The sequence below is a fragment of the Bos grunniens genome, chromosome 13 (genome assembly GCF_055505025.1).
Source record: "Bos grunniens cultivar Pamir isolate PY7600 chromosome 13, Bosgru_T2T1.0, whole genome shotgun sequence".
Taxonomy (NCBI): domain Eukaryota; kingdom Metazoa; phylum Chordata; class Mammalia; order Artiodactyla; family Bovidae; genus Bos; species Bos grunniens.
Window position 1 is genome coordinate 17,315,822 of NC_141177.1, and position 12,130 is coordinate 17,327,951.

Consider the following 12,130-nt stretch of genomic DNA (forward strand, 5'->3'; position numbering starts at 1 on the left):
TTCCTTACTCTGAAGCCTAAAAGCAGCCCCAGAATCCTTTCCACCATGGCCGCCATACAAACATCAGACTGAGCATGAGAGATGAAACACCGCTGCATCCTGGAGCTGACCGAAATGGTACAGGATCTACCTTCTTAGATTTTAGAACCTGGCCTACGAGGAAATGCTTGGATTAAATGTGGCCCAGGCCCCAATCAGGCTCAACCAAATGTTTGTTTTCTCGGGTCTTGGTTTAATGAGGTGTCAATGAGAAAACGTTCTCATCTGGCTTAGGATTCTAGGGGCTTTGGTTTTAATTTTACAAATTAGTTCTCGTTCCCACTATAGAAAAGAAAGGGGGGTGGGGTGGGAAGCATTTCTCTGTGTTCCTTTTTTCCTTCCCTGATTACCCCCAAAAGAGCTTTCAAATAATCTGCTAAGTATTGAAATACTGAAGTCATAAACTAGTTGCAGAAAATCGGCTTACTGGAACAACAGGAAAGACATTCTTTTGCCTTTCAAAGCCTTTCCCATCATCTAGAGCCAAAAATATTATCTTCTGACCCGAAAAGCCACTAATAAACCTTGCTTCTATAGGCTAAGCAAGAGGCATGATTTTCCCCTAAGCAATGTGGCTGAGAGAACAAGACTGTTCTCTGGGCCCCCCAGCCCATATCCATCCTCTCCCACCTCCTTGTCACCTTCAGCTTCCAGGTACTTTGCTCCTGCTCTCAAGCTGCCTAGAGTCCCCACAACTGTCCCCATTCCCACAGGCTCCTTTCCTCCACAAGAGCACCCCAGCCCCAAGTTAAAACCCCTTTCTTTTTCCCTTCCTATCCAAATTCCAGTCACAGCTAGCTGCTGAGCACAATCTCTAACCACAGTCTTAGCACTCATTCTCTCTTCATAGAGCTGTTTATACACACAGAATTTGGTGTTTCTTTTCCATTTACTTAAGAGTTTGGGAAAAGCCTGCCTTATGGGGGCATGCAGAGGAAAGCCAGCAATGGAATCCCTGCATAACTGAGGACCATTTTCGGGCATGACGCATTAATAAAAAGTCAAATTAATGGTACTATATTTTTTGCTACTGATCCACTGAAAAACCAAAAAACAAATAGAAACAAAAAACGTAACACAGGAACCTTCAGTTACAAAGATAATTCATTTGTGTTCCTTATTCCCCTAAACTTGAAGATAAAAGAAAATGAGATGTTTTGTGCCACATTTGTATTTTAAAACATGAGGCTATTACAGAGTAAAGTCAGTCAGAAAGAGAAAAACAAATACCATATATTAAGGCATATATACAAAATCTAGAAAAATGGCACTGATGAACCTATCTGCAGGACAGGAATGGAGACGCCGACATAGAGAATGGACTTGAGTACGTGGGGAGGAGACGGAGGGCAGGAGATGGCGGGACGGACTGAGAGAGTGGCAGGGACATACGTACACTCCCATGAGTGAAACAGAGCTGGTGGGGAGCGGCTGCAGCACAGGGAGCTCAGCCCCGTGCTTTGTGATGATCTAGAGGGGCGAGATGGGGGGGAGGGAGGCTCAACAGGGAGCAGACAGTGTACATATGGCTGATGCACAATACTGTACAGCAGAAACCAACACAACACTGTAAAGCAATTATATTCTAATTTTTTTAAAAAGATGAGGTTGTTGATACCAAAATCAAAGATGTCACAAATAAAGAAAATTAAAGGGTGATATCACTGATGAACACAGTGACGCAAAAATCCTCAACACAGTATCAGCATACCAAATCCAACAGTATGTTAAAAGGTTCACACACCATGACTAAGAGAGATTATCCCAGAGAGGCAAGGGTCAATCAACATGATATACCATATTAACTGAAGAATAAAAACCATATGAACAGAGACCCAACAGATGCAGAAAAAGCTTTTGACAAAATCCAACATCCATTCATGATAAAAACTTTCCAGAAAGTAGGCACAGAGGACATACTTCAACATAATAAAGGCCAGATATGACAAACACACAGCTAATGTCACACTCAATGGTGAAAAGCTGAAAGCATTTCCTCTAAGATCAAGAAAAAGGATGCCTACTCTCACCACTTTAATCCAACACAACACTGGAAGTCCTAGCCACAGCAATCAGATAAGAAAAAGAAATAAAAGAAATCCAAATTAGAAAAGAAGTAAAATTTCCCTGTCTGCAGATGATACTATCTGTCTACCATACATACAAAATCCTAAATAGGCCACCAGAGAACTGCAAGAGCTCATTAGTGATACAGAAATCTGTTGTATTTCTATACATCAACAATGAACTATCAGAAAGAGCAATTAAGGAAACAATCTCATTTACCATCATGTCAAAAAGAATACAGTACCTAAGAATAAACCTATTAATACCTAAGGAGGTAAAAGACCTGTACTTGGAAAACTATAAGACACTGACAAAAGAGATGGAGGATGACACAAACTGATGGGAAGAAATCCCATGCTCTTGGATTGGAAGAATCAATATTGTTAAAATGACCATACTACCCAAGGCAATCTACAGAATCAATAAAATCCTCTCAAAATACCAAGGGCATTTTTCACAGAACTAGAGCAAATAATTTTAAAACTTGTATGGCAACACATAAGACCCCAAATAGCCAAAACAACCTTGAGAAAGAAGAACAGAGCTGGAGGAATTATGCACTCTGACTTCAGACTATATAAAGCTACAGTAATCAAATCAGTATTGTAATGGCACATAGATCAATGGAACAGAACGGAGCTCAGAAATAAACCCATGCTCTTATGGTCAATTAATTTACAACGAAAGAGACAAGAATATATAGGTGAAAAGACAATGTCTTCAATAAATGGTGCTAGAAAACTGAAAGTGAAACAAGTAGTGTTTATTAGGAGGAAAAAGAGTAAGTATGGACAGACACACAGGTGAGCTCAGAGAATTTCACCTTCATGGTGGTTTTATTATAATCACTTTTATGGGGCATTTCTTCCAGGTTTTCCTTCAGCCAATAACCTTACTTTGCCTGGTTCTGAGTCTGTACTTGGCATCATTATATTTCAGGGCCCTTCCATGTGAGCCCACGCATCTCTTGGCCAAGATGGATTCTAGCGAAGGGGCCTATGGGTAAGCTGACATCACTTACTACAAGCTGACATCTCCTCTCGTTACCTCCAAGGAGCCTTTCTGGGCATGTGTAGTTGAGAAAGTCTCCTTGACTTTGAGAATGAGAAATATGTGGTCTTTTATCTCTTAACTGGGCAGGCTCAGCCCTTCTCTCTCCTGCTGTTTTGGAGTAGCTGTCCAGAGGGGAGAAACAAGCTGTTCACCCAGAGGCCCATCTAGCTCTTGCCTCTGCTCCACATTCCCTCCTAAGAGACCTCATCCTCTCTCATGGCTTTAATTATATCTTGCTGCTAAGTCGCTTCAGTCGTGTCCGACTCTGTGTGACCCCATAGACGGCAGCCCACCAGGCTCCCCCGTCCCTGGGATTCTCCAGGCAAGAACACTGGAGTGGGTTTGCCACTTCCTTTACCAACGCATGAAAGTGAAAAGTGAAAGTGAAGCTGCTCAGTCCTGTCCGACTTCTAGCAACCCCACTGACCGCAGCCTACCAGGCTCCTCCATCCATGGGATTTTCCAGGCAAGAGTACTGGAGTGGGGTGCCATTGCCTTCTCTGTAATTATATCTTGAAGTGAAGTGAAGTGAAGGGACTTCAGACGGTAAAGAGTCTGTCTACAATGTGGGAGACCTGGGTTCAATCCCTGGGTCGGGAAGATTCCCTGGAGAAGGAAACGGCAACCCACTCCAGTACTCTTGCCTAGAAAATCCCACGGATGGAGGAGCTTGGTGCAGGCTACGGTCCATGGGGTTGCAAAGACAGACCCTCCTCCTCATACAGACCAGTAGATACAACTGCCTACTTGATATAATCACCTGGACATTTTAAAGGCCTTTGTTAAAAACTGAACCCAGCATGCTCCTTCCCCAGATATATAATCTCCAGAATATCCTGTTAAATAAGGAAACATGTAAAACTGTGTTTAGTATCGTTTGTACATCAAAGGGAGAAAATAAATGAATAAATAAATATCACACACACATTACATTTGCATACACCTTCAGAAAAAAGAAACAAAAGGGGGATAAATCAAATAAAAATGGGTGCCTACCGGGGAGGAAGGGGAAAGGGTGCAAGATATACAGATTCAAGGAGATTTCTGTAACTGCATCCTGTTACACAGTTTTGACTTTGGCAAAATTTGTAATATAAAGGTTTACATAATTTTAAACTAAATCAAAAGGAAAAACCTCTAAAAGTGAAAAACAAAATGAAGCAAATCAGTGTTATGTCATGGTAGGAGTATACCAATGTGAAGAAAAGGCTTCTAAACACAGTACTCTGAATATATATACATCCCAAACTGGGACACATTTTGGGGCCCAGAAAGAAACATAAAGAAATCATGAATTTCATTCTAAATCTTACTGTTAATAGAGAAAAATAACATAGTTATTTGAAAGCTATAATAAGTATGTTTCAGGTGTGCTGAACAAAGTTTACATTAAAAAAAAAAGTAAACTGCTGTCCTTAGAAAACCCAGCTTGCAAAGCTGGCCCTTGGCTGACATTTGGGAAACTGGATTTCGGGTGGTTCCCACAATTCCCAGAACTGATAAGAATGGCTCACTATGCCTAACCTGTCTGTGGAAACAACATGGTTTATGTTGAAAACCTGCCTTCCTGCTGGAAGTCTGGAATTTTGGTTTGTGTTAGGCAAAGGGTGCTTATGTGATCTGTCCCCAGTAAAACCCTAGGCAATGAGTCTCTAATGGGTTCCCTTGGTAGACAGTCTTTCACACAACTGGATGGGGTTCCCATTGAAAATCAAAGCTTTATTGGTCAAGATTGGAGGTTGCTAGAGTCCAAACCCACAACTCTGAAAACTAATAGAGGGAAAGAATCAAGCATTTATCCTGCCTTTTACTATGAACAGCATTTCAGACTAATCATATAGGTGTGACAAAAACATGTTCTTCACTGAAGAATTCCAGGTAATAAAATGCAGAAGGAAAAATGGCTCTAAGCAATGATCAATGGATGCTAAAACCATTTAGGTGAAAGAGGGATGAAGATTTTGTAACAGAGGGATCAGCTATGACCACCTGAACCCACGGATATCTTAGAATCTCTATATGACAGACAGACACTAACTGCCTGTTGATTTCAAAGAACAAGACACCCACAGCACTAGCTATGAGGTGGTCTCACTAAATAACTGGACCTGAATTGAATCAAGCCTCTAGACTGCACTTCTCATTGACAGAAAATACGAGGAACAAGTTGAACATGTCAGATGACACCACACAGAAGCAATCAGCCAAATCCTGGATGTGGTAGACGATGACCTACCTCCTCCAACAAATCAGTGACACGAGAAAAGTGAAGGTAGGGTGGAGGAAGGAGGCTGTAGAGCTACAGAAATACAGACCTAATGAATAAAAGCCGAAATAACAAGAAAGTCAATCTGATTACATCACTCTTCTTTAAAAGCCCTGGGCCCCCACCCCCACTCTTCTGGCTGTACCTCTCATCACGTCCCCTCTGTGCTCTGGCCACAGTCACCTGCATTCAGGGGTGAGCCCATTCCTTCATTCCTTGGGTCCCTACACATGCAGTTCCTTCTCCCTGGGAGAGAAGTGTAAGTTCAGGTCCTCCCCCTGTTACACACCTTCTCAGTACCCTGTACAGGGAAATGTGTGTATTTGTTTCATATCTGCCCTTCTCCCAAAGACTAGAAGTTCCTTGAGGGCAGACACCACATCTTTCAGCAGAGTCTGACACATGGTAAGTAGGTACTAAATAAAAATCTGTTTCTCACACATGCAAACAAACAAGGTATGAACCACATGGCCCAGTGCCACCAGGTGGGAATTTGGAGACACTTTAAATCAATCAAGCCCCGCATAATCCCGGCTAGTCTTCACGGCTGTGAAGTCTGTAATTTTCAGGACTCAGAACCCAGCCTGAGGAGCTGAGGCTCACAGAGAAGGACTCACCGCCTCGTGGGACTTGGGAACAGGAATGATGATGGCCAGCACGCAGATGAGCTGGAAGATGGCCCCCAGGAAGAGTCCATACCGCAGCAGGTTCTCCAGGAACGTGGGCTCAGGCACCTCGGGAGGGGAGAAGTCCAGGTCGGAAGCCATGGCCCCAGCTGCCTGCTGCCTGAGGTCCCCTCCAACTCACCGCTCTCCAGAGCCAACTTCTAAATTCAAAGAGTTAATGTCACGTTTCCACAACTGATGTTTAAACGGTTCCACTTACACAAACACGCCCACATACATGCAAGAATATGTAAAGCACCTGTGGTGAAATGTTAACAGCTCTTGAATCTAAATGGAGGATATGCGCAGAGCCACCGAATCATTCTTTCAATTTTCTTCTATGTTTTAAATCTTTTCCAAATATGAAGTTACAGAAAATAAATAAATGTAAACACTTCAACAAAAATCTCAAATCAACATACATTTGCTGAAGGTCTGCTCTGTTTCAGGTTTTCTTTACTTGTTCACTTATACATCCAGTCATTCATTTAACAAATACTTATTGAACACCAAGCACTGAAGGCTGAGCAAAACAGTCTTCTCTTCTCTCGAGGCCAACTTCTAAGGACAGAAGGACAGAGGAAGACAAAGAACTCATCCAGATGGAACATGCCAGCTAGTGGTCACTGTTTGAAAAAAAGCTTCAGAAGGGCATCATTTTATTTTGTATAGAGTGACAGGAAAGGCCTCTCTGAAGACAAGACAGGAATGAAGTGGCGGAGACGGGAAGCGTGAGAGTGAGGCAGGGCGGCATCTCTGGGAAGTGTAGCCCAAGCAGAGAGAAAAGCAAGTGTAGAGGCCTGTGGTCAGGGATATGAGTCCAAAATGGCCAGAGACGAGTGCAGGAGGGAGAAGGAGGAGGTAAGATAGAGAGGAGAGGGACTGACCTGGAAGCACCCTGACACTCTGATTTTATGAAGTCGCCACAGAAGGGTTTTGAGCAGAAAAGTGACATGATCTGACTTACATTTTAAGTAGGGCAAGAATGGACATGAGGAGACCCGTGAGGAGGCTACTATCAGTAATCCAAATAAGAGATGCTGGGGACACAGACGACAGGGGCAGTGGTGGTCAGCGGTGGCAGGTCCAGTCTCAATCCACCTCTCCAGACCCTCCTTTCACCAGAGCCCCCAACTCCTAACACCCTGGTCAAGCTGAAAGACCTGCCTGTAATTCTCCAAGAGCACTGAGCTCTTTCAAATCCTAGGCCTTTACCCAAACTGCATACTCTGCCAAGAATGCCCTCTCCCACTCTGACCGCTTGCCAAGTCCCCACTCTGCCTCTAAGGCTGAGCTCATATCACCTCCTGAGCATGCTTTTAGCACTGCCCTCCTCCTGTCCTGGACTGAACTGCTCCCCCTCTACCACAGGACCCATGAGTGGCTTCCTCTGGCCCACCCCAATTTTGGGGAAAAGTTTTGGGCACCAGACCCATCTGACTCCACAGCCCTTTGTATTTTCAGGGATCTAGGCCACAAGGAAACTTTCTGCTAAATCTAAGCTGTCTGATATCATGGTCATGATATCACGTGGCTATTGAGAGTTGAAACACAGCTAGTCCAAACTGAGATGGCTGTTAAGTTAGATACACACACAATTTATAAGCGAGGATGATCCTAAGAATGAAAAATATCTCACTAGCAATGTTTTATATTGAATCCATATTGATGGCATGTTGAAAAGATACACTGGGCTAAATAAATTATCAATTTCATCTATCTTAAAAAAAGAACAAAGTTGGAGGATTCACTTTCTGATTTCAAAATGTATTATAAAGCTACAATAATCAAAAGAGTGTGATACTGGCATAAGAATCTAGGGCAATGGAACAGAATAAAGAGCACAGAAGTAAATCCTCACATATACAGTCAACTGATCTCTGAACAAAGGTGCCAAGACCATCCAATGGGGAAGGATAGTTTAGTTAACAAATAGTACTGGGAAAACTAGATATCCACATGCAGAAGAATGAATGGAAGTTAACTCAAAATGTTTCAAAGAACTAAACTTAAGAGCTAAAACTATTAAACTTATTGAAGAAAACACAGGAGGAATCTTTATGACATTGGATTTGGCAATGACCTCTTAGATGCCAAACCACAGGCAACAAAAGAAAAAATAAACTGACTTCATCAGAATTGAAGATTTTTGTGCATCAAAGGGCATTATCAAGAGAGTGAAAGACAAACTGGCAAACAGTTTGGCAGGTTCTAAAAAACTTAAACCTAAAATTATCCTATGATCTAGCAATTCCACTCCTAAGTATATATACCCAATAGAATTGCAAGCATGGACTCAGATACTTGTACACCAATGTTCACAGCTACACTATACACAATAGTGAGAAGACAGAAACAACCAAGTATCAATCAACAGATGAGCTGATAAACGAAATGTGGTATATTATATATAAACACCCACACGTATGTTTACTCGGCTGTTGAGATGAATAAAATTCTGACACATGCTACTACATAAATGAATCATGAAAACACAGTTAAGCGAAATAAGGCAGACGCAAAAGGACAATATTGTATGATTCCACTTGCTAGGTACCTAGGAAAGGCAAACTCATAGAGACAGAAACTAGACTATAAGGTTACAGGGACCTGAGGAGGGGGGATGGAGTAATGGTTACTGTTTAACGGGTACAGAGTTGCAGCCTGGCATTATGAAAACGTTCTGGAAATAGTGGTGATGGTTACACACGCTGTACACTTAGAAGTGGTTAAAATGATAAATTTTATGCTATGGATACTTTACCACACACAAAAAAACTGTACCTATTTCTTCTTACTTTTTAAACATAGCTACTAGAAAACTAAATTAAACACAGTGGCCTGCATTATACCCCTATGGATGGCTCTGCGTTTGCCCGAAAAGCTTCCTCCGCTTTGGCTCTGACACTTCGTTGCTCTGCAACATTTTTCCAACATGAACGCGGAGTGACTAAAGGATGACAAAAATGATCTTTGAAGTGAATAGACTGGGGGGTTTATGCAAATACACATGGTCTACCTTTTAACCTAGTCTCTTAGGAAGGTCATGTGCCTGTGCCGACAAGGTGGCCATTGTTCCACGCCACTCCTGTCTCCCTTGGGAATGGTTTTCAAAGTCTGAGGTTCACTCCCCCACCCCCAAACCCTCAGAGCTGGCAGATCTTATCCTCCCAGAAAAGATCTGACTTCTGGAAAGAACCCAACATCATCTGGATCGCAGGGTGGTGAATCAGGTGGAGCCTCAAGCCCAGGAATACCATTTTTGGTCAAATACAAGGTATGACGCTCAGACCCTCGGCAGATTGTTTGTAGTGGCTCAGACACTGGCTCTGAAGTGAATTCCAAGGCGGCTGCAAGAACAGCTTCACGAGAGGAAACATACAGCCAGGCAGGGCACTGCATCCTCATGCTGTGTGCATAGCAAGGCATAAAGAAGGTCTCTCATTTCTTCAGTTACACCTCATAAATACACACTTTTTAAAAATGCCCTTGGCCCTAAACTTTACCTTTAAGGCTGTAACCAGCCTAGGGGGTTTATCAATATTTAGATTTATTAGTGTTACTAACAGCAACATTGTTAAGAATATTTCTAATACAATAAAAACATGGGGCCAAGAGTCAGGCTAGGGGCACAGACTCTGCTTCTATTACCAATTAGCTACACTTTGGACCAATCTAGAGACTTATTGATGTTCTCAGGAGCCAAACAACAATAATGCATTCAAAGCTATAATGCATTTAGAGTTTTTTTTAAATAGCAATTAGGCAACACCTAACAAGAGTCATAAAAGTGATTATTATATCCTTTGACTGAGTAACTCACTTCCTGGAATTTACAGTAAGGAAACAATTCAAAAGAAGAAAAAGGCTTCAGGTACAAAAAAAAGAGTTCATGGCAGTGCTATTCAGAATACTGAAAACCAGGAAGCAACTCAAGTGTCCAACAATAAAGAAGCCATGATGTACCGTAATGTTAACCCAATTACGGTGCACCATGGCATGTTGCCCCTTGGCTTAAACAGCAAATACAGATGTTGTGTATCAGGCCAGTGCAAAGTCTTTGCAAATTTATATTACATGAAAAAATTAAACAATTACATAAACACTATCACTGCAACCATGTATAAATTGTGATTTCACTGGCTAAAGATCAAAAGAGGCCATAAGAAAATGTAAATAGTTGCTATTAAAAGTGAAGGGGCCATACGTTTTAATTCAGGGGAGAATCTTATTGAAAAAATTAATATAATCTAAAAGAAAAATCCATGCCCTATCTGCTCTCTTCATAAAACTTTTATAGAGTCTAATGAAATGTTGCCCAGGAGAACTTTCTGCAATGACTGAAATGTTCTATGCTTCTGCTCTCCAATATGGTAGCCACATGTGGCCAGTAAGCACTTAAAGGAGGACTGAGGAACTGAATTTTTCATTTTAACTTCAATTAATTTATAAATCATCACATGTGGTTAGAGGACTCCCAGACTGGACAGCACAAGTATAACCAGAGGATAGCTGTGGTAACGTTCTAGAAAACATAAAATGCTCTCTACATCCTGTGTCTGCTTTAGAACTCCTGTCTAGTTTTCTCTGCACCCGTGCTTTACTTCCTCGCCCGCCTGCCTGGATTTCTGGGTTTTCCTTTCCTGACTACAGAAGTCACAAGAGTGCTACTCATCCTTTGGCTCCCAATGAAGAGGCTCTTAGCTCTGACTCCGTGACAGGCTTTGCTCCCCGACCCCCTCCACTGTCACAGCAGATCATCTGCTAGATGAGCACAGTGCTTTACAGTCTAACTCATTCAATTCACAACCATTACAGACAGGGGGTATCACTAATGAGGATGAGGAAACCGAGGCTCAAAGAGGTTATGTGGCCTACCCAGGGATTACTTGGCTGACAAGGAGCAAAGTCAGGATTCAAACTGCCTGGTGGGTAAGACTGAAACTTACCTGGGGGTCAATGGTTCTCAAACTGCAGGTTTTGGCCCATTAGTGAGCCATGGAAACCATTAAGGGGCTTGCCGCTGACACTTTTTAATTTTATTAACCAGTATAATAGACAATATCACATTAGTAAGGGTGAGCATTATATCTTGAAGCTTTTTTTTTTTTTTCCAGTTATATCCATCTACATCCCAGCATGCATGTTCTGGGTCAAAATTCATTTCTTATTGTTTGAGAAATACCACACAGTCTAATATTCTTATTGTTCCACTATAATAAGCTCCTGAGGTAGCTGGGACCCAGGGTCCATTTTGAGTTTGTTCCAGGGACTGACACAAATATCTGGTAACTGATCAAACCTGTGCTTGTTTCCCATCTTTAAAGAGCAGCCTCATTTAACAAGGCGGGGGGGGAGCTGAGAGGCACGGGGCCTACGTAGGCTCGCCCACTGAATCAAGGCAAAGCTGAACATCCTGCTATGTCTCTAACCCTGTGGTGCTCCAGACTTGCTTAAGAGCAAAGGTTTGGTTTGTTTGTTTGTTTTTTAACACATGGGGATACTCGTACCCCCACTGGAATTTAATAAAAAGTACAGACTCATTTTGGAGAAGGAAATGGCAACCCACTCCAGTATTCTTGCCTGGAGAATCCCATGGACAAAGGAGCCTGGTGGGCTACAGTCCATGAGGTCGCAGAGTTGGACACAACTGAGCAACTAACACACACACACAGACCCATTTATTATCAAACATGGAAAATAATTTTATAAGGTCATCAGACCCCTTGAGGCTCATCCATGAATATCAGACACCAGTGGTCTGAGACATTCATTAACTGAACACAGAGTTACTGAGTCCCAGCCATGGAGTTTCTATACAATCAGAGGCACCCAAACACAAAGATATAATGTAATGTCGGCAGTGAGTAGTATGAGAAAATATAGAGAGGGAGGTAAGGAGTGCCATTTTATATGAGGTGGTCAGGGAAAGGCCACCCTGAGAAGGCAACATTTCAGCAGAGGCAAAGAAGAAAGTGAAAGAACAAGTTATTTCAACATCTGTTAGGTACCCCAAGACGGAGGAGAACAAGGGATAAGG

General features: G+C 42.3%; 1 protein-coding gene across 8 annotated transcripts in view; it reads right to left on the bottom strand.

Annotated features, from left to right (window-relative positions):
* MANBAL (mannosidase beta like) overlaps positions 1–12,130 on the bottom strand; it is a 28,192-nt gene that overhangs the window by 12,533 nt on the left and 3,529 nt on the right. For 4 of the 8 annotated variants that reach the window (XM_086331909.1, XM_086331904.1, XM_086331911.1 and 1 more), the window contains one exon: positions 6,043–6,251. In XM_086331909.1, coding sequence (XP_086188035.1) covers positions 6,043–6,192 — 150 coding nt within the window. In that variant the 5' untranslated portion in view covers positions 6,193–6,251. Of the gene's footprint in view, positions 1–6,042; positions 6,252–6,512; positions 6,654–12,130 lie in introns of those variants that run through there. The other 4 variants (XM_086331910.1, XM_086331906.1, XM_086331912.1 and 1 more) reach the window with 3 other exon arrangements.